This window comes from Athene cunicularia, assembly GCF_003259725.1.
Source record: "Athene cunicularia isolate RWA chromosome 11 unlocalized genomic scaffold, athCun1 chr11_part1, whole genome shotgun sequence".
Taxonomy (NCBI): Eukaryota; Metazoa; Chordata; class Aves; order Strigiformes; family Strigidae; genus Athene; species Athene cunicularia.
Window position 1 is genome coordinate 7,926,206 of NW_020799113.1, and position 23,783 is coordinate 7,949,988.

The 23,783-nt window shown below is 37.8% G+C and overlaps 1 protein-coding gene across 1 annotated transcript; it reads right to left on the minus strand.

Moving 5' to 3' along the window:
* Positions 1 to 770: 770 nt before the first annotated feature.
* Positions 771 to 23,079, minus strand: GPI (glucose-6-phosphate isomerase). Its single transcript, XM_026856946.1, has 18 exons — positions 23,033 to 23,079; positions 19,429 to 19,594; positions 18,450 to 18,518; positions 15,494 to 15,613; positions 13,362 to 13,445; positions 13,126 to 13,272; positions 11,283 to 11,354; positions 10,207 to 10,251; positions 9,324 to 9,377; positions 8,324 to 8,384; positions 6,606 to 6,649; positions 6,222 to 6,374; positions 5,750 to 5,879; positions 5,319 to 5,395; positions 3,894 to 4,022; positions 3,301 to 3,376; positions 3,151 to 3,217; positions 771 to 1,666 (listed from the first exon to the last, which is right to left on the minus strand). Exons 1-18 carry the CDS (start codon positions 23,077 to 23,079, stop codon positions 1,543 to 1,545), a joined length of 1,665 nt encoding a protein of 554 aa, XP_026712747.1. The 3' UTR covers positions 771 to 1,542.
* Positions 23,080 to 23,783: the final 704 nt, after the last annotated feature.

Here is a 23,783-nt window from a genome sequence, read left to right on the forward strand (position 1 = left end):
TGTAATTAGGCATGTTATTTCATATCAGTAAAGCCCCTGCAAGAAAAAGATCCATTGTAGAAACAAGACCAAACTTAGAGGGGATAAAAAAAAAGTATTACAGAACAGAGATGGCTTTGTTCTTTCTCAAAAAAAGGTGTCCCAAGAGAAGAGACAAAAGGTGAAACAAAAGCAGTTAGACAAAACAGTAGCCTTCACCATTCAAATCAGAAGATCTGACTTCACACCTACCCCTCTAGAAGGAAGCAGCCGTGCTTTAGCACATGCTTTTACACAGGTAGAGGAAAGGTTTAAAACCTCATATGAAAAACATGCCTCCCTCTGGTGGGTTGTTCTTTTTGTGACCATGTTTTATGTGTAGAAATTACTTTATAAAATTGATCTAAACTAAAGCTTTAACACTAAAGATGCACTTAGATCAAGTTTAACAACTCAAATCCATGCAGCCTGATTGTGAAGCACTATGGAGTTAGTGTGCCACATCAATGAGATCCAGCTTTTGATCCTGCCAATGAATCTGTGCAGCAGACGTGCATTAAGTTATAAGCTCAGACTTTGTAGCCACAGTAGCATTTGTCATGAAGAGTGCGGTGTATGAGAATCACAGTTAACATCTTATTTTTCCTTTCAATGCTTGTATCTTACCTTTATTAAAGGTGTTACAGAACAACAGCCAGAGCATGCCAGTCCACTAGCAGAGAGAGGTTAACAGTGGTAGAGAATGAAAGGATTTAAGCAACTTGTTTACAGATAGTTATCTATTTTTTGTTGAACAGTGATGCTGATTTAAGAAGAGTGAGAGAAACTGCCTCTGGATGATACCAAAAATACATTTCTTCAAGTGATCCAAAGCTTTTGCTTCACAACTCTTGAAAACCGTTTGAAAATTTAAGATATCACTGTCATTCCACAAACTTACTTTCTTTTTGTATAACTGTTCACATAGAGCTTGCATAGCTTATGAAGAAATCATATGATCTTTTAACCATTAGTAAGCTTTCATTTTCACAGTAGCATTTAAAAAAAAAATCTGTACCTTGCTCAAATGCATCAAATCTGAACAACCTACAGCTGTAGTTTTGATTTGCTGAACATTCTAGTTTCCAGCTTACAGCAGAACCAGTCCAAAATGACAGAAGTTAGTTTACTTGGCTTCAGAGTACCTTATACAGTCAGAAAGAAAAATGCTACTAGGTCTGCACTTTCAAGATAGAATGAAGAAGTTTTACTCATCCATCATAACTTTATTTTCTAGTAACAGTACGTGATCATCTTTAAGGAAGGTGAGGGATAAGAACTGGGGAACATACCAGCTGCACTTTACAGATTAACAGCCACAAAAATAGAAAGCAACTTACAAACTCTGGGTTTCACAAAACTAGTTTTCATTTGTAACACTTGACGCAACAAGATAAACTGCAACAAGTGAAGAAGCTACACCTGTAAAGTGCTATTTTTGTTAGCAGTGGCTAAAAAAAGCACAGCTACAACAGATTTAGGTATTCGGTGGTTAGATTGTCGATGTCCTCCAAATCTTTTGTTTCAGGCTCTGTGTTTTTTGATGAAATTGATGAGCCCATTTGTTGAGCTATCATGAGATGTCACTGGAGCATCTGACTCCAGTTCAGGCTCAATTTTCTTGGCAAGTTGTTTTCCAAGCTCAACTCTGCATTTATAAAAGCAGAAGAAAGAAATAAAACATTAGTGCTAACAACTTACAGTATTTACTATAAGCCACTGACATTAAAAGTAGGTGCCAGTAAAAGGTAACTTGACAGTGAACACTATGATGAATATTTTTCCCTTCACAAATTACTAACAAAGTTACTATTCATCTCATTGCCATTCATGAACTGGAGTTGACAGCTGCTTAGCTGAACAGACAGTTCTCAAAATTAGAGGATGTCTAAAGAGAAAAAGTTTTGGTTTAGAAGTTGAGAAGAGTCTTTTTCCCTTCAGTACTCATTTGTGTTACCTAGCATGCATTCACCTTGCTACTGTGCACTGTTGAACACGACATCACTCAAAACACTGACTTGGAGCACCAAGACAATAACAGCTGAGCTGCAGGCCTGGAAGCCTTCCCCCATGCTACAGCCTGCTATCCAGGAGTTACAGCCACACAGGGTAAGAACCTAGGATACTCTACCAGCTGCAAGAAACTAGGCTGGTTCTACAGCATCCCCACCTTCCAGTTAGTTTTAGATTGCATAGAGTAAGTAAAAGCTGAGTAAGTACTGAGGCATCAGCTTTTATGAGACAGTCTTCCATTCTAAATTTCTACCACAATATTTTAGTTAAAGAATTGCTGTGGTAGAATAGCTCTAAAAAAAAAAAAAACCCACCACCATATGCAAAGACCTACCCGTCAGCCTTTAAGAAGGGAGCTTAGTGTGAACTGCTATTCTAGCCCTGTAGAGCAAACTTGCTCTGCAAAATAATCCCTCACACCATAGGCAGGTTTCACCTGAACACACTTAACTTATCTCCCAATCCCTCTTACTCCTGCATAAATCTTCATATAGCATGTTGCACAGTTAATATTACTACAGATTAAGGAGGATATGATTCACTCCTGATTAAGTCTTCCATTTTAAAAAGTGACTGACTCCTCAAAGCTGCTGTTCTACATATGGAGCAGTACAATGAATTGTGATCACAGGTGCAGCCTGCATTAGACCTAGGGCTGCTATATATGAAGACATCTGCCAAGAATGTTCTTGCATCTCCAGTATAGTAAAATTAAGAGGTGGTCAGTCTTTGGTTTAACAGATGCCATTCAGACTGCCTATACATGTTTCTAGACGTAAAAGTTCTTTTTTTCCTTTCTATAAGGGAAATTATTTTCCCTTTCTAATTCCGAAAGCATGTATTCAGCCTGCTTGACTGTTTTATTCATTATTACTGCTTTTCTGCATTCATAGAATTTTAAATCAAACTACACAATGGTCCTTAATTAAAGTTGTATCCACAAAGTCATTATGCATGGCTGAACAAGGATACAGCATGAGTTATCCCCAGAGAATCTATTTAAAACTGTCCTATAATCATTTGTTCTAACACTTTTTTTTCCTCTTGTCTTTTCTCTAAGTCACAACAGATTAATACCACAGTCAATGAGTACAGAAAAAACAGATAAAGGAGACTTACCCCCACTGGTCATAACTGTTAATATCCCAGACAATTCCTTGAACAAATATCTTGTGTTCATACATGGCTATATGCAGAAAATAAAGATTTATCAATATACTTTTATCAGAAAGTCTTAATAAGCATTCACAGAGATATCTATTTACTTACCAATGATGGCTCCCAGAGTGAATGGGTTGAGTTTTGTAAACACGATGGAATTGGTTGGTCGATTTCCCTCAAAGACCTTCAAACCAAGAGTTACATCATTTAGTGTGTTATATAACTTAGATCAGAAAATTGCAGTTCATCTGGTACAGCCCAGACTGGACCATTTCTATTAGCAAAGAAAACCCTGAAAGCTTTAAAGGCTAATAACTTCAACCGTAAGACTATCATTTTCATGTTTTATTTTTAACGCAGTAGCAAAAAGTTATCTTCAAGCACCATTACTACTATGGGCTACAGGAAACAAAACACGAGTCAGTATCCCAGAGGCAGTGATAAGATGCTCATCTTTCAGAAAAGCCTCAAAAGTCTTCGATTTGCATGCTTTAGCAAGAGCGCCATTTACAGACTGCTCCACGAGACCTGACAGAGTAGGGCCTGTAACACAACCTTCACAGCTAAGGCAGTAGCACTTGACAGCCACCGGAGGGCACTGCCCCATTACCAAACTCCACCGCGCAGCAGACTAACACAACGACCTCACCGCCACAGCCTCCTAACTAGAAGCAAGCCATCAAGTGCCAAAGCCTGGTTACCTTATGGGGAAGGAGCTTCTCCAGAGCATCTCCACTCAGTCCTGCTGCTTGAAGTTCCTTACGAGCTTCCTCAGCAGTCTTGCCTTTCATCAAGGCCTCAGTTTGAGCAAGGAAGTTAGCCAAAAGGATCTAGCCAGTAGAAATAAACTGCATTAACTCAAGCTACTGTTTCCTTAGCTCGAATGGTATCCAGTGCTTGAACGTTGACCAAGATCTAGTCTAGACTTACAGCTCTTAGTGTTAAAAATAAGGTAGTAGAATGTGCAGTAGTTTTAGCTGCTTAATGCCTGCTGTTGCCTTTTACCACAGTGCCAGACACTTGATTAGTATTTTATTAGTACATGTATCTAAAGACAACCAGGACTTTGCAGAACCCTACCCCTGCAGAAACTGACAGCAAGCCTCCCAGCAAGAACAAAGGAGCCAGGATTTCACACACCTCTCAGTATAGTCTATACTTTTATGCCATGCTACACCATATGCATGGAAAACCAGGTTGCAAAGACTGGTCAAAGGTAGCCAACTTAGATGTCTTTACTCTATACAAAGGAAAACCCTCACAGCATACCATATACCAATCTAGTTGAAGTTGTTAGTTTTATTCCTTGCCTAATGTTAGCTTGCAAATGCACATGTAGTTTTGTCCTACCCATTACACTGAAGATAGACTCTTACTGTATCTACAGTCAAATGAAGCCTTTTCTCCCCTTTTGCAAAATCATGTTCTAAAACTTTTACCTGTACTTGGTGTTGCTTGACAAAAAATTACTATTAAACAATTTAAATAGCACTTAATATGAAATCATGTCAAGATTGAAGCTTTGTGAGGAAACATGCTTTTTCTGAAGTATGAAGTAAGTAGTAAACCTGGACATGCTTCCACATATGGAAAATTTAGACACGTTTCACAGAAAATCCTTAGTCAGATGATATTTTTAGCCAGTCCAATTTTTAGATTAATGTATCTATGTATAGAAGACTTACCACCCTCACCATGCTAGTTTACTCAGCACATTTTGTCCCAAAGTTTAAGACTCACAACAGCATCTCTACGGAAGCTTTCATCACCTCTGAAAATTTGCTTCTTCCTACTCTGCAAGAATTACACTCCCTACAATTACAAAAAAGGAGTTTCTCTCTCCAAATACTTAATTGCTCAACTCTTCCCAACCTCAGTAGGCCAGTAGGCCACACCATTAATCAGCCTCAAACTGTGGCTGCAATTTCAAGAACTAAGATACCACAGGATTACATCTATTACATATAATATGCAATTATAACTATTTTCAAACCTATAGTGAATGTTCAGAGCCCATATATATAGTTTCAGAGGAACATTTATAAATCCCACAATTGCAATACTCAATAAACTTCAATGCCTTCAGCCACAAGAAAATACAGATGCTCTGACAAATAACTTCTTACCTTGTGGTGCAAGCCATTTCTGACTGGATGCTGGGTCTGGACTGGGATCAGAAAGTCACAGGGAATCATGCGAGTTCCTATAAGAAAAGTCACATTAATAACCCTGCAACAGGAAAAAAAAAAAAATCTTAAACATCTTGGAAACTCTCACCCCGTTTTCAGAGTAACTGGAAGTCTCAACCACTTTACTAAGCTGTATTGTCCCTTACTACAGCTGTTAATACAAAAAGCTTTTTAGTTCCTGCTTTAGTTGACACTCCTTATTGCAGGGTTAAAACCTGCATCTTGCAGCCTTCTAAAGCCACTAATTAAGAGTGCCATAGCAATGTGATGTTAGGTTAGATAAGAGCCCAACCTCTAAACCAGTGTCAATTCTGCAGATTCTTCCAGTTTTGTAGCCATTCAGAATTTAATTCCAAAACTAAGTTTACCTTGATGAATGAGCTGGTAAAAAGCATGCTGCCCATTGGTGCCAGGCTCTCCCCACACAATAGGGCCAGTACTGTAGTCCACACGAGCACCTTTCTTGGTAATGTATTTGCCATTAGATTCCATATCACCCTAAAAGGGAAGGGCAGTATCACCTTTTTTCAGAACCACATGGTATCAGTACAATACTTCATACATACTTCAACTATAAAGAAGTGCTGCTTGTTCATGGAAGTTTCATTAAGTATCTGGAATATGGATGCTTCATTTATGGAAACCAAGATAGAGATTTTTTTTCTCAGACCTCCAACTGAGCCCTTAAGCTGGTATCAATCTTTGCACCCCTCTTTAGGCCCTTGACAACATAAATTTAAGTGATTGAAATTTTAACCTAGAAACATGCACTCAGGTTCTAGAACCAGGACAGAATCATATCTACACATTTGTCTCCGAAACCTTTACTCTGAACCTTACCTGCTGGAAGTATGCAGCAAAGCGGTGCATGTATTGGTCATAGGGCAGAAGGGCATGGGTTTCACATCCATAGCAGTTTATGTACCAGATCCCTAGCATGGCCAGCAGAACAGGCATGTTCTTCTCCAGTGGGGCAGTGTGAAAGTGTTTATCCTGTGTGACACAAGAGAAAAGAATTACACTTTTAATAAAGCAGTCGTCATCGCTCCCAACTCTTAAACTGTTCTTGTTGTTGTTTTGATCCAGGGAGACCTTCCCATGCACAGTCATTTTAGAAACACTGAAAAGATATGAGGAGCTGAACTTCAAAACAACCTGCCTTTAGTTATTTTACTAACAACTCTGTTAAGAGGAGCAAATCTGGAACTGGCATCCCACACTTACCATCCAGTGGGCTCCTGAGAGCAGGCTCTCAAAGTTGTCAAAACCTAACAAGGGAAAGTTTATATTTAGTATTACAAGTCAAACTTGATTTTCTTGTAGACAATCATAAAACAGTTGAGATTGTTTGTATGCAGCAAGGTTCCCAACTACTAATTGAGTTTAAAGTTGCACTTTGACTTCTCCTGAAATTTGCATCTCATAAGCCAGATATATTTAGTTATGATTAAAGGCTGGACTTCAGAGCAAGTCCAACTTCATGGAACATACTTCAAAAACCTTTGCCTAAAATCCCCATTCAGGCAGAATGAGCAACTGGAAGGAAAACAGAGGCATTAAAACCAAGCTCTGTATTAATAGCTACATAGTTTTCAGCAAGTTTGAACACTTAGTCACTTTGTCAGAGAGAGACATGCCCCAAAAAAACAGGACAAGGCTAGTAGAGCAGGGATTTCTTTGCTGGTCTGAGGAGAAACAGCTGTAATAAGGTCTTATAAAAAAGTTCCCCCTACTTCCCTGTTCTCTTAACCATTTACCTGATTTTTCTTCAATCTATAATTAGGATATTTAAATCACCATTCTTTCTCACTAATGAGTAGTTTAACTAATAACATCCTTTCCTGCAAAGCCAGAAATCCTGATTCTTATATGGAAAAAAGTAGATGGTGAAGTGTTCGACAATCAAAGCAGCAGCTCTACCTGTGGTCAGAAGTCAGCTTTAGATGAAGGGTGTAAGAGCAAGAAGTGCAGATAGACTGGCATGTCAGCAGTCAGCACCAAATCTGTCTGACAGCAGAGATGAGCAGTTTATTGCAGACAAAACAGTAAGTGCCTGACTGAAGCTTACTTTGCTGATCACACAGGTTTTCCTACACATGACAACTATTATCCATATCATTCCAAAAACAACAAAACCAATGTTTTTCTAACCTCAGACTATGGGAATTCCAGCTTTTATTTAGAAAAGTAGATGACATTATGGGTTCAGACTTTAAATATCTGAAAGTGATGAGGGAACAAATTCAAGGCTGCTAAACAGCCTGCTCACCAAGAAACAACAGCTTTTAGAGCTCTGACATCCACTGTGTACTCTCCACCCACACTTGACATCTGCCTCAGCAATGTCAATGCCATCCTATAACAATACAAGTAGGTGGGGATCAATTTAAAGAATTTTTTTTCTCCACAATCAACTCCAGACAGAAACAACATTTCTGTCATCAGGCCCAATGGCCTAGAAGTAGTACTGGGGACAAAAGGAAGTCATTGAAGAAGAAAACAGTTTACAGTGCTAAACAGAGCTCATATGCAGAACTGGAGACATAAGTTTTTTGATGTTTAGTGTATGTGTCTGACAAGCTAAATACCCTACTCCTAAATTGTTAAGGAATGTCAATTGCAAGGTCTAATTTTCAACACTGACAGGGCTTTACATAAGTCAGGCATTTTTGTCTATACAAGTGACTAGAAATGCAGTTTGACTATTTGTACATAAAGTATGGGTAATCGCCAAAATTGCATTTACACTACTAAAATCTCAGTATTTCCACTGCATTACAGATTGTTTTTTTAGCTCAAACATCCAAATACTCATAGTAGGTTGGGTAAAATAATATTTGCCCCAAATGTGATTCACAACCCACTATTGTTAATGCATTCTGTAGTTATATTTCTGAAAACCAGATTAATTCTTGGCATTGTTCAATCATAGCAATACCTACCAATATGTAGAGCAATGGAGAGACCAATGGCAGACCACAGAGAGTAGCGGCCACCAACCCACTGAAAACAAGAGACTGATTTAGACAGGAGACATGCAAGGCCTATACATCAAACTTATTCAAGCTATTATGAAATAGCAGCATGTGTTTAGACTATTTTCAGCAAACCCAATATTCCTTCTGGTGATATTTACTACACATTATATGCATGGTCAAGGGAACCTGCACTTTACAGCAGCCCCCTAACAAAACCTTAAGTATAGATTTTTTTAAGACTTTGAAGTTACCCTACTTAGCCAATTTATGTAACAACTATTGTTCCCCTGATTCCAGTTCACTTCCAAGTAATAAATTGGCAGCTTGTATTAACTGCTTTCCGAATATTCCTAACTCCTCTAGAAGTAAAGCCTGCTTCAGCAAGATTATGACACTACCTAGGGAAAGGTAATGCTCTAGATAAACTAGGTTTTAAAGCTGCTGTTCAGAAGTTGTCAGGCACATTGTCAATGAGACAAACCAACCTGTTTCTGATTAAGTACAAGGGCCCAGACTAAGGGCAGTATGCTTAAAATATTGCATCTGCCACAAAATATCAAATTAGGTTCCTGTTTCTAATGTTTGACCTTTAGAGGCCTAGATTATATACAGTAGACCCCAACAGTCAAATGTCACAGCTTATAATAACTACTTACACAGAGGAATAAACTAAGACTTGTATCTCCTGTTACCCAACAGCTGATTAGACAGCCAAGAACATAGAAGGCTCCTCTTCAGACCTTCAAGTACAGGACTTTAATGGAATGGCCAAGATATAAGACTGATTTGCTTGCCTGACATGTTCTCAATTTGCCTTTAGCTACAATTTTTCAGATGTTTCAGCACAAAGAATACAACTACTATAATTTAGGTGTTTTGGCAGTTTCTTGACATCAAGTTGGCATTCTCTGAATCAAGTTAGATTATTCTAACAGTTTACATCTACTACACAACATTTACTTACATCCCAAAACTCAAACATGTTCTCTGGGTCAATTCCAAAGTCTTTAACTTTAGGCTAGAATAAAAAAGGCATGTAGAAACATCATAAGTAAAACCAACATTCTTAAAAAGCTTTATATCTAGCAAATGAAACACACAAGTTGCATACCTATTAAATACACAATTCCCCAGTTACATCCTCCATTTCAAAAATACATAGCATCCATCAGAAAAAATACACTTCAATTACTAGAGATCACTATCACTATTCAATAGTCTCAAAATAAGTGACATACACTAATTTTCTGATCAAGACAAGTGGCAATATAGATAGGAGTTGGACTGACATTCAGTTTACATTTATCAGAACCAGAATGGAAGAAAGGAACTTCGCACCACAGTGCCTGACAGCCTCTCAGTAATGGCACAACTGCTATTGGCCTTTCTACTTCATATTTTTGCATGAAAACACCACATCAGGGTACATGATGCTCATCAAATGCTACAGGTCATTCACACAAGCTACCTGCATCACTTCAGCACTTAGTCTTCTAGTAGAGTAGTATTTGTTTACATAACTGTTCTCACATACATTTAAGCAATTACAGTTAACACTCATTAATAACAGGACAGTCATTTCAAGTGTAAGAGATCTTGATTTCAAATTTAAAGCTTAGCAGAAAAAGCACAAATCTACACTGAAGGTCCAATCTTGATATGGTTCATTGTTCTAGAACAGCTTCAGTTATTTTCAGTAGAAAAAGCCCACACTTTTCAAGAGGAAGACTAACTATTGGTATTCACTATTAATAGTGGCTTAAAAGATAAGCTTTCTTACTGGATTTTGAAGTGAGGACATCTCAAAGGTACATAGAAAAAAAAGTATATAGATTTGTTATACTTACACCATTGGTAGACAAGGCAACAAAATGCTTGGCCACAGCTGAAGGCTTAATAAAAATAAACAGATTGTTAGATCTAGAATGTTAATTATTTTAATTTCTGGTCATAAAGCTGATCTGCTACCATTTACATTTAAACAAAATACTGTTGACTATTATCAGTTATTTTTGTTATCAACTTGAAATCATCTTATTCATATTCAGTGTGGGATTTGGCAGCATGCCTGTCTGAAGATAACATTCTGATAATATTCTCACGAAGCCATCTGGAAGCAGTCACTACTTGGAGCAGCACGCTATTTTCTTAAGAGTATGTTTGGAACATGACTACCACCACTTTGAAGCAGACTGAGTTTGTTGTACATGTGCTACCCTTCTGGATATGGTCAAAAGATCAAGACAACTGGAATTACTGATATTATCTCAAGCTCCAGATTTAGACTCTGGTCTTTCAGTAAGTGTCCTAGTGAACAAAGATGAGTTGTCTGCAATAGCAGTACAACAAGGAATTTCAAAGCCCAGCTTTCAAACTAAGTATAGAGCTATGCTGACTGGAACAGGTTAAAGACTGTCTTAATTACCTGAGCAGGTTTTTTCTTTTAAAAGTTAGAAACACAAGAGAATGAGCCAAATACAAGGTTTCTATTCATAGCACAGCCATCTGCCATAGAAATGTCAGTATATCTCTCCAGCCATAGCTTCATTTCTAGTTTGTAAATATTTGCCAAGAACTAGAAGGTAATGCTACATATACACCATATTCTTGGATTGCCATATTGGTGCTTCCACCAAGTTATTAGCCAGCTCTAAGGCAAAAGCTACATTATTACTTAACAGGCAGGACTTGGGGGAACAATGTATGACAACCATTTATAGTTGAGAAACAGTGGGTTCAGACATAACAGCCTGTTGCTAACCATGAAGCACTGAAATGATGTACGTACAGCATTTGCTGAGCTATATAGCTCATGTTTGGAAAGCTATCAGCTCTGCTCCAAAGCACACAGAACAGCCAGGGAGAAACTGAACAACAAAAAGCCACTGCATTCCATTACATAACCTATACATATTGCACTTACATCATTAGCAGCATGTAAGAACCACTCTTTGGCCGTTTCTGCATTGGTGATAGTTTCTTGGGTGGTGAAAGTCTGCACATCAGAAAACAAGGAAGTATGTAAAACATTGTACTTAAAACTGGAACAAGTTGAGGCTGCTAAAACATCCTATGTACCAGATAATCAGAGCAGAGTGATTCTAGATGTTCTTAACAGACAGTTGCTGACAGATTTCAGAAAAAAAAAAAAAAAGGCAAGCTTATCAATCCAGTAAAGAAGTAAAGACTAGTGTTGCTGGATTTAATTATCTAGTTTTATACCATCATGTATCTGGAGTTAGAGTAATTATTCCCCATTTCCTACCTTCCCTCCCCCTAACAGTTACAAAAACTTTGAGACTAAAATTCCCTACTTCAGTCTCACTAAATATGAAGTTTACTATTCCATAAAAAGGAACTAATTGAGCATCAAAACACAATAACCTAACTGGATTGACCTCTTGTTCTTCAATTCCTACTTTTTCATGTAGAAACACTCATTTCTGCTAAGACTCTTGCCATAATTTCGTTTTGCTGACTAGAGGAAAACATTTTCCTGCTTCATGAAGTGTGCACAGAAGTTCAGTCATGCAGTTTTGCAAATATCTACAACCATTCTGATGTATTCAACCATCAAAATTTAGCTTTAAGGGTGAACACTAGATTCAACCTACTCTCATCCATCTCCAGAAATATATTCATTATGAAACACAAGCTTGTTATGGAAGAGAAAAAATGCCATTCATCCTCTTCCAAATATATCCAATTATCTAACTACAGTCTGGCAAACAGAAATTGAAGTGTTACACTCAATTTGGCAGTCTCCTAAGCCTTTGAACCGTGATCCCTGAACTCAATTATTTGAAGTGGCCATCAGTATTACTTTGTGAAGTTTCGTTATTATTCCATAAGTTGTTGCTCGGCCACAGTATTGCCAAGATAAGATAATGAGCACTACTGTAGGGCATGGCCAGCATTACACACATTCATTTGTTGCAGATTGTCTTCAACAGCAAAAAGGTTCTACTGTGCTTTACAAATGAAGGAGACCCAAGTTACATAACTATGAAGTTTGTCTTCATCAGTTTCCTCTGCAAAGACAGAAGCATTCCTCAAAGGAAGATGGCAGTGAGCAATTATGTTCACAGAATAAGTTATTAGCAAGGCAAGACTTACAGGCAGCTATTAAGCCTGTATTTAGAAATAAGTGTCACATTATAAGCTACCAGCAGACTACCTCCACCTCTTTGTAAGTGAAGAAGCTTAGTATTTAAAATGCTGAGTTTGTTGAGCACTAAAGTTAAAGACATTTTACTACCCTAAAACAGAATGAAGATTCCCAAGCTACACACAATTCATTAATTCAAAATATTACTGCAAAAACTGTAACACTGCTAATAAGTAACACTGTACTTACAATAAAGACCAAAAGTAACCTTAAATGAAAGGAATGAGACAAGATCTGAATTTTCATGGAAATAACTACATAGAATCCTACATTACATCCAGAGAGAAGTACAGTAAAAAATTCCTGTGAATAAGGCTTTTATTTGTTTTGTCTGAGAAATACTTCCTAGACAACAAGAAATTGCTCACATGTCTGTCTTGTTCAGGTTAAGTCATTTCCAGCACTTGACTTCTGGATCCCTAAGTATTTCAGTAGCAACACAACCTTGTACCACAAGTTTAGGATGAATCAAAAGAGCCCTTAGAAACAGTCCACACTAGAAGTCCCTGATCTAGATCTTCCTGTGTACAGATCTCTAGTCTGACTGAACCCTTTACGGTTAGAATAAGTCACACCCCAGAGCTTGCGTTAGACATACCTTTGATGCAATTATGAAGAGCGTAGTGTCTGGTTTAAGCTCAGCCAGGGTTTTGGCTATATGAGTACCATCAATGTTGGACACAAACCAAACACGAGGGCCTCCCTTGGAATACGGTTTCAGGGCTTCAGTTACCATCAGAGGGCCCTGGACAGAAGCAACAATTAGATTTTATCTTCATTGCAAGTATACACACACAAAAAGATGCAGGAGAGGTGTAGAAGTCAGGAGCTTACCAAGTCAGAGCCACCAATCCCAATATTGACCACATCAGTGATAGCCTTTCCAGTGTAGCCTTTCCATTCACCACTACGGACTCTCTGTGAGAAAAAAAAAAATTGTATTGACTATTTTATACTTACACTGAAGTTACTGATTCTAACACTGGAAATAGGCTGTTTTCAGGCATTGTTGTAGAAAGTCTCTGAAAACTACTTTCAAGCTTCTAGACTTAAAAGCCTAACACTTAAAGCTATGTTCTTAGCTAAACATTTGGTTATGTCTAAAACAGCCCTTCATTAAGTGTTAGAAGACTAATGCACATATTTAAAAACACACTGCAAGATCAAACTCCTTCTGTGTGGACTGCTATAACATTTACAATAGAACGTTGGCAAAGGCAAGAGAAATCAAGATAAAAATGAAAAAACCTTAGGCATTAAACTATTTGCAACAAATATTTGGACCTGAAGGGGTTAAGCATCTTTAATTAGAAGCAATTTCACTAAACTGGAAGACTTAAAATATGAATAAAGCCACAGAGATTTATTGGCAAACCAAGTGCTGAAAAAGGCCTTTCTATTGCATGTATGTTTCACATTAAGATGTACTTCTGGGCTTCATCTTAACAGCCCATAGTACAGGTTTCTACTCTATTCTTTCTTTTTTAACAGTTAGAGAATCCTGACATATAAAACTGGAATCATTAAGTAATATTGAAAGACTGCATTGAATGTTGTCCATCATGTACCACCAATGCACTAAATTTGTTCCAATCACAAAAGGAACCTTTCTAGTATCATGCATATTTCTACATACATTCCCCAATTCTGAAGCAATTTTTCTACAACAATCACCTGGTTATGCAAATAGTTTCTCTCCTTCCCTACAGCTGTTGAAGTTAAAGCTGTTTGGTTTTCCAAACTAAAAAAAGTATCAATTTATTATACCATTCCTGTAGTCTGTAGATGATGCTGAGATAAGATTTTAAAATCTTATCTGCCTAAAGGAGTCAGCTGGAACAAGCATATTTGTTAATCTCTCCAAATGAACTGCTTAACATGATTTTTATTTTACGGAGAAGATATAACTGCATGGAAAGTGATATTCACAGGCTCTGATGATTGAAACTATCTAGTAATAGAGGGTGGCACAAGTGAAAACTCTTGTTTTGCACTACCAAAAAAATCTTAATCAGCTAAAAACTCTCCAGTGGAAGTCAGACTTGAATTTCTGTGGCCATTCAACTCCTACATTATCTGAAGAAACTACCAAATTCAGACTAATTAGTGTCAGTTATTGTGGTTTTGGCAATTTATCCATTAGGAACTGGACATAATCCAGGCTCATATTGTAAAGGTTAAGTATGAGTGGTAGCGATCCTGACCACTACCACCCGGATAGACTCACAACAGCAGCTAAGCAGGTCCAGTTCCTTACAGTCATGTTTAAAAAGTATTATTAAGTACTTGGTCAGCTTTTACTGATTAGTTTTATAACACATACTTCTCACTTTGTTAGTGTGCTCTATTAAGTTCTTTAGAGCATTTCCTAAACTGATCTGACAGATGCCTACATTTCAAATATATACAGAATCAAAGAACAATCAATGATATTTGAAGATAATGGTTAACTGCTATATTTAACTAGGGAAGAAAACTTTACTGCTGCTAAAGCTGCAAACTGAGTAGCACCATAAAGGAATCCGATCTAAAAAACACAGGATCTTTAAGAAACTAGTTAAGTAGAGCATATTCAAATTGCAAGTGAGCTGGGAGCTTCTACCTCTCTTGATTTTACACAAATTTTAAGAGGCAGTTTCTACTTGATAAAGCCAAGTAGTTGAAAAATTAGCAAGAAAAAAATTGAATGGTACTTAATGATTTACAAAACTTCTGAAGTAAATGCAAGATTACCACTGAAAGAGCAAGATCTAGAGAGCCCATTAAAGAAGAACCCAACTGGAAACAGAGAAGTGAATCACACTAAACCCAGCTCCAACTCCACGCTTGAACTATTAAAAACCTCAAAGAAGGGCACAGTAGTTCATGTCAACCGGTCTACAGTCAATGCTTCACAACATACATGTAAGAACCAGGTTGGCTATAAAACAAGTACATGAAAAATAAGCTATGGTGGTACTTTATACCTGGCAAAAGTGTTTCATTTTGTCCAACACTTTGTTTACTTCTGGAACAACATCCTTCCCATCTACAAGTATTGGCACATTGGAACGATTTCTCAGAGCAATATGGAGCACAGCTCGGTTCTGAAACAGTAAACAAAAAAAATGATGAAGCTATTTCCCAATTATACACAGGGGCCTCAGGTGCCTCATCAAAAAGGTAGTACAATGTTCAATACTTAAGAAGAATTTAGATTAACTGGAATTAGTAGAACAGTAGTTTTTGTGTGTATGTGTATATACAGTCATCACCGTCACTCTTACTTCACAGAATCAGTGCGGAGGGCTTACAAAAGCATATAATGTGCAAAGTAAACAAAGAGCTTATTTGTTTACTTTGAAAAGAGAATTCCAAATCCCTTGAAAAGCATTTAATGATTGAGGTTCAGAATTCAGCAATACACAGTTCTCAGTGATCTTTATTTTGGCATGCCTCAGGTTTACAAAGATGAAATTGTTTCCTATTAATAACAATACTGAAAAATCAATGACAACAAATAGCTAAAGTTACTTTCTCTGGCATTTTCTCAATAATCTGGAGTAGTCCATTTCATATAGGAAGACACAAATATGTATTCAAACATTTGACAATATACACCAGCCACAGGATTCTATCCACTGTCCACAACTAATGTTCCCTGAATACTTGCACACCAGGTATGTAGATGGCAGTTGTATTATAAGAAAAAAAAAATCTCTAAGTATGCACCATATATTTATTCACCACAGTTATACACAAATCAAAGCTCTGAAGTCTGGCCTGTGATTCACCTGTTCAGGAGCTTAACAGCTTTAATCTGGAATGAAGGAGTTAGTCAATACTAATGAACAAATTAAAAAATTAGTCTGCTCTACCTCATTGTTCCTTGCTACAATGAGAGGCATTGAGACAAAGACAACATAGACAATATGAACTGCCAAGTTATGATTTAACTACCAAATGCTAATTCAAAAATCACTGAGTTTGTGGTTACTGACTTGGAATGTGAAAAAGCTCTTTCAGTTACTAATTATCGAAGTGTACCCACTTAAATTTGGGGTGAACAAGCAATTTTTTTGCAACACTCATCCATGGAATAGTATTATTTGGTAAATACTGCTCACTATCAGGCTTGAAAGAAGCTCTGTCTTGATCAGGAGTAATCACATTTGATCTGATGTCTGCTGTTAACAGAAATATTTTCTAAATATTGGGTGGGCTATGAATACTGTCCCCATAATGAGTGATCCGATACGAGTTACCTTCTAATGCACTGTCTGTGCCATATCAAGCTGCAAGTTTTAATTCATCTGGGACAAACACCTGGCAATGACACAGTTGGGAGCACTACAAAGAATTTTCACATAAGCACATACCATGCAGGCAATGCCTGCAGCACATAATACAGACAAGTCTTTGATACTTGAGACAAATAGCTAAAAAATGTTCTAAATCAGAATAAGGGTAGTGGACAAGTCAGTTCTTGCCATTAAACTGCTTCTTTCTGTCTTATTACTTCAGGTTTAGTCAGTCATGCCATTTGACAGCATCCTGTTTTTAAGGTCTCATGACAATTTCACATTATCCACATGCTCATATTCCAGAGCCAAACCAACTTCATTAGATATTCTATACAAACAAAAAAACCAAACCAAATCTAGCCCCAAGTCAACTTCTGACTCTAAATGAGAAACAGCCTGATAATGACAAAGCTGTTTCTAGACTCATCATGCAGGTAATTTCTGCATAAAGTTGCCATGTCAAGACAGTAGCAAAACAGAGGTAGCAGCAGAAGCCAAAACACATCACAGTTTAATAATGCGTGCAAGTGCTTTCTGTGAAAATTGCATCCTTCTGAGAACACTTCAGCTGCTATATTTGCTCTCATGTAGACAATGAAGAGTAATTCCATAATATATGGTCAGAGATGGACTAACCCTGTAATAATTTGTTACATGAGCCTAGTGAGAGGCAGTATTTGAGAAAACAATCCTCCAAAGTAGATTTAAGACTTAACACTATCTTCCCACTTCTTTTCACTAGCTAGAATTACATGTGTGAATTGCAGGCATTAATACAGAACAGGAATGATTTCTCCAGTGAAGCTTTATCTGCTTCTGTCTGTGCATTTTTACAAACATGTAGCATTCAAACAATACAATGTCCAACTGCTGAGGTTTTTTTAAGCAAACAGCTTGTGCAACACCTAAGTCAATAACCAAGTCAAAGGAATACTGATTTCTGATTTTACCTAAAGCATACTAAAGAGCCCTTAAGGCAGACTAATAAGTCAACTATACTGTTGAATTTCCAGTTTTCACCGTATTTTTAGTTTCAGAAAAAAGCACAGTTTGTTTTCTGTATGTTTTAGTCAAGATTTAACCCTAATACAGCCTTCAGAGCTACAAAAAGATGAAGATACTCATCTTACTGAAATAGGTGGCTAATTTCCCAAGATTCTTTATAGTATCTACTGTCTCGCATACCCAAAGATAATTATTATCCACAACCCAAAGCAGAAAGCCTTCCACTATCCTCCCTAAAACTCTGCAGACAGTTTACTAAGCTTTATGAACACTGACATGAAGTAAAAGCATGTAAGGGATACTTGGAATCCAATACTCCGCTCCATAGCCTTTGCAAGATCTAATTCATCTTCCTCTCTACAAAAGATGGAAGACAAGACAAGAAAGAAATACCACCAAAATTCCTAAAATTTAAGATGTGTGTTGGAGGACTGACTAGCTTTATTCACTCTGTCAGAGCTGTAAAATTTCTCATTTCAGTAGTGCAGTAACCATTATAACCACTCAGCATTTCAGAGTAGCAATTAGAGTAAGTTTTTTTTCAAGACTTCTCTTACACAGATACAGGAACATCCACAATATAAATATATATGCACAACTGTGGGGGAAAAAACATGGACAGAAATAGCCTTACCTCAGTGAAGTTGATCTTCTCTCCACTGAACATGCGCTCTCTAGCACTTTCCACACCCCTTGACTTCGCCTGAGAAATGTAAAAATAGATTCTTCTTAAGAATAATAAGACATCATCATGGACTACAAAGGTCCAGCTACACTAAAGAGTTATTAACATCTACCACATAAGGCAGTGAAACAAAAATTGAAGACCCACTAGATTCTAAATTAAAAATTTATTCTCTTAAAGCAAATATTTTTATGTAGACTGTTTATTCCCTTCAGAGGTTACACCGTAACATGTGCTGAACAACCAAGATGCAATGAATCCATCTTACTCAGTTTCATCTTGTCACATGATACGGGATTCATTAATGATTCTTTTTATCAGCTTACATTTTTTATTTATTTTTAACTGAAGAGTAGAAGTGATTTTGCTACTGTCTCTGCTAGTTCTTCCCTTTTAAAAAAAAATAAATCTGTGTCCTATTTAGTCTAAGCCTTTGGCTGAACCAATAGTTAAGGAAGACTTGTAAAAACAGACACCATGACAAATTGAAGTTCATGACACAAACTTTTCTTAAAATACATCCAACCGCAAACAAAACTCAAAATTAAGACAGCATGATATATGAAGTACTGTTTCAGTTGAAGGTATAGAAGACACAACCTCCTCTCACAGCTTGATATGAATCTCTCATTTTATTGTAGACCTCCGCAACAGTGCTATAGGCCAGCTGGTCTGTTCCAGACAAAAATATTTTCAGTGAGCACAAGGAACAGATCTGCACATCGAAAAATGGCCTTGTACCTTGTAGCAGAAGGATGGTGCAAGCCTTTGAGCAGTGCCCAAAATTTGTGAACAGATGTCTTAACTGTGATGATTTCAAATGCAGTGTTAAAGGTATATAAACAATGCCAGAACAATCAGTTACAGGTAGAAGTTAACTTTTAAAAAAACCTGTTTGGTTTATTAATTTAACATTTTTCAAATTTACCAGTTCCATCAGCATTTTCATCACTTCTTCTGTAACAAGGTTCTTCGAATAATCCAGTAATATATCTCCATGATCAGTATTCACAGTCAAGCTGTCAAAACAAATAGGTTGTTTAATTCCACATTCTTGAAGCCTGACTGATTTAAGCAAGATAATGGTAACTCCTCTGTAAGTCACAAAATAATTGGAATCTTAACAAGTTTCATAAACTAACTTACTAGTGTGTTGTTCTAACTGAAGACCATGGTTTTCAACAAGCTAAGTTACTGTCCACTTTCTGCTTGTGAAAGTCCAAAAACTATTAAGTGTATTTAATGCAAATTTGGACAATCACATAGTCTTCACTGAGCTATTCTCTAGCAATAATTAGCTTTTTCCTAATATATCATAGGTAAAAAGCTTACCATACTCTCACTGTCCTCAGTGAATCAGTGGAAGTTTCCAAATTATTTAACTAACCCTCCTCTGAAAGCTATAGCCTAAAACTTGAAAATACAAGCACCTTTAGGTTTACATTTAAGATGAAACACAGAAATGGTAGTCCAATAGAAATCAAGTGAGGCTGTTTGTATTTATGTGAAGTTCAACAGTCCCCCTAGCCCTTCACAGCAGTTTTCTACCCACTTCTTTACACTAATTTACAGCCAAAATATACACATTTACTCTAAACTGAAGAATCCAAGTTCTGTACGTAAGTCAGTAGGCCTTCTATAAGAGCACAGAAGGCCTTATGTCTTACTCTCACTTTTGCTCCAGACATGCAAGCCACAGGAAATTGCATTGCATCTAAATTCTCAGTGTTTCCACATTGTTCATTATCTCCCCTGCTTTTTCCTTCCCAATATTCGAGCACAGAAATATACTCTGTTATTTCAGTTCTCACATACTCCAGACACTTCATAGGGACAAACAATGCTATAATTGCTATTCTAAATACAACAGAACAGGCAAGATCCTGCAAAGGAAGAACAGAGCTGAACTTGCGATAACAGTAATAATCAGTAAGGCCTAGACATTTGGGTGGTTTGATTAACTTCAGAAAGAGACAGTAACATGCTGGTCTTTCTCTGGTCTTAAAATACAAGAGACACTAAATAAGGAAAGGAAGGTGTCTTCAAGCACAATATTGGAAGAGTGTTTCTTTTATAGGTGAGACTACAAGGTAAGTAAGGAAAAATAGTATCGATACTCTTCAGTGGGCTGCAAACAGGAATCCTGAAACCCTGACCATCCAGCACAAGGATACCTGAAATACAGCTACCAAAGGAAAGGACTATTATCTCTCACCTGCCAAATTTGCTATTTATTGATACAGAATAAAAGTAGGAACAAATCCTTCAAGTCTGAGATTTGATACAATGTATTTACAGGCAGGTCTTAGATTTGAACACATTTTTCTAATGATACAACAAGGCCATTAGTATACTAACACTTCTTCAGTTTAGAGAAGTAGAACTCTTCTCATCTACAGTTTCACATAGACTGATAGTCTTCCCAGTGTTCTACTCCATGAACAGGAAATCCTTACAATCTTTTGTCTACCTGACACATGCCTTACTTCTACAGTTAAAAAAAAAAAAAAAAAAAATCAATATCACTAGACCTAAAAGACAAAGTATCACGTGAAATTCTGGCTGAATTCAAGTCTCAACTTGTTTGAAGAACCTGCAGAAAGATGACATTCCAAATTATTTCATGCAAAACCCAGGCAGTGGCTACCAGATCTAACCTCCCACACTCAAAGTGGAACACAGCATGCAGTGTAATCTCACTTTAAACCCTTACATGAAGAGGTCCACTCTATTTAAACAGAAGTCCAAAACCCTGCAGCTCAGTTGCATCCTGCTACACTATCCATCCTGCAATGCAGCAGCTAATGGTAGTGCTACTCAGGCGGAACAAGAACCTTGTCACGTAAGCCACATCCACATTTAAGTGATGCAGCCCTTAATCAGAAGGTCACCTCCAGCACCTCGGAATTATTTTATCTTCTATCTAAACACATACTGAAGCAGCTGTATATAACACCTAAATGGATTACTACACACAGATTCCTTGGTGGTTTGTTTTCCATTTAGATTGGATGCTATTTCTGATCCTTCATAATGGACAAGGCCAACGTAGGAGTGTAATACTAGTGCTTCATATCTTGTACTAGCTATGTGCATCAAGAGTACCTTAATCAGCATCCAGGTATCTATTATCTGCTGAGTTTTATGATGGCTGCATCATATCAGTTCTGATCCCTTCAAAACTATTAAGAGTACTTCTAGTGAACAACTCATGTTGTTAAGACCCACTGTTCCTACCAGACCTTACATATGGATGGCAAAGAAAGCCAAAGGTGCTCCCTACAGGTCTGACTACATTCCAAATCAGGAAAACAGAATATGCAAGCTCTGCAGAAGAGAAAATGTCAAAAGGAAAGATCTTTTAGGACACAATCAGTGAGTGTAAGATTCTTACAACATTAAATAGGTATCTGCGTTTAGAGATAAAACCTTCAGATTATAAACACTCCTCACCAATCTGAAATTTCTCCAGAACCAGTATCAGGAAGCAGTACTTCTACATGGGCACAGTTTCTCCCTTCTGAAGGCAGGGTGATAGTCGATGATATTATTATAATACATTTCCATTAGTTCTACTATGTATTTATAAAGATTAATTTCACATAAGGAGAGGGGTGCAAGCTACAGAGAGGACCTTGTGGCCAAACCACCAGACTGCTTAGGCTTTCAAGCAGTTGTTAACTACTATCATCTTGCTGATCTGGTTCGGAGTGATAATCAGTGAGAAGTATACAAGCAGATCTGCCAAACTAACCCAGGCTGTCAGTTCTGTAATTGTATTTTGCTATATGAAAGTTCCCCTGTTATTCTATAATGTGCTGTTTTATCAAAACACAAAACTGAAACTATGAAGACAGAGTATTAAGGATAGATTAAGTAAACTTAAAACACTTCAGCGTATCCTTATGGGCAGCACAGAAGGACATTAAGCTGGGCAGTCCTCTGAAAGAGAAAACCTCAGTAGACAACACTTCACAAAAAAATCTGACAAACACATTCTAGAAGACACACTGACTACTTCTAGTGTGGAGAAAACATGCTACAGAGGTGTATGTGTGCCTGCAACAGCAGTTGTCAAATATCTTCTTGGTTAACTGTACACAGTGACAGTGTAACACTCGAAAAGGTCTATTACACATTCACAGCCACAACTAAATACAGACTATGAGACAGAGAGTATATTTTACAGTTAAAGTGGCTTGAAAACACTAAAGTGACAGCCAATGAGAAAGACGGAGTGCTATCCCCAGTAAGGGTACTTGCTTAAGCCATTCAGGAAGGAACCTCAGAAGAAACCTCTTGATTATACCTTTTGATTTATTTAGCTAGCTTGCTTGAGCTTTCCTTTGCTCTAAGGCTGTTACTAAATTCAGTCTCTTCAGATATACTGAAGATAAGGCAAACCTGCAACCAAAACTAGCTCTATTAGAGTACTAGCAGATTTGCAGAAGATAGTATTCATGGAGTTCTTCAACAGTATAAATCCTGTTATAAAAGCCAGATGAAGTCAATACTCCAAAAATTTAACATACCTTTTTCCATCACTGCAAATGCCATTTTTCCTCTTGTATACCAGCATGCAGGACCTCACATGTGATGTTTAATTACTATTTAAGTAGTACCTAATAAGCTCAAAAGGAAAGGCACTTTACCTAGGATACTAATGAAAAGCTTGATACATGCAACAAGTCTTATCTCAACAGTGGAGAACAGAAGCTCACTGTATCTCTATTACCCAGGCTCACTCCAAAACTGAAGTCAGGGATGTGTCTACATAGTATTAAAATTCACAGATTGCTGGTGTAGTCCAACAATGTAACCACAGACAGGAGTCTCCAGTGCACAAAAAACACTAGTCCCACTTCGCAGGATGAAACCACTGGACGTTATCACGCCGCTTCCACGTCTTACTTCCTCCTCTAGCAAAAACATGTTGCAATACATTTTCTGCAACGTGGGTAACAACGAGGCAAGGGCTCACCCTGCTCAACATCCCCCCGCTGCCCATCTCAGGGCGGGGTAGGCACCGCCGTACTACCGGCGGGCACAGGGACGGAGAGCTCCTCGTGCTTTTATCGCGGAGCTTATCATGACTAAGCACACGGGTGCGAGAGGCTGAGAAATGAAGGACCCAGAATGCCGCTGTGCGAGCCGCAGCCCGGCGCTGTGCTTCCCGGCACGTACCCTGCTGCAAGGATGAGTCAAGGACAAGCACGCCCGGCCGCCCTGCTCGGGGGGTGCCGAGGAGCGCCCCCCCGCCCGGCACCTGCCCCCGCGGCACGG

What these genes read in the sequence shown, in the direction of transcription:
- GPI (XM_026856946.1), bottom strand. Translation starts at nt 23,079, where the DNA reads ATGCTGGTATACAAGAGGAAAAATGGCATTTGCAGTGATGGAAAAAG. An exon ending in TTGCTGCATACTTCCAGCAG is followed by an intron (nt 5,880 to 6,221) that starts GTAAGGTTCAGA and finishes CTTCCCTTTTAG; the next exon opens with GGTGATATGGAATCTAATGG. An exon ending in TTACCAGCTCATTCATCAAG is followed by an intron (nt 5,396 to 5,749) that starts GTAAACTTAGTT and finishes CTTTTCTTATAG; the next exon opens with GAACTCGCATGATTCCCTGT.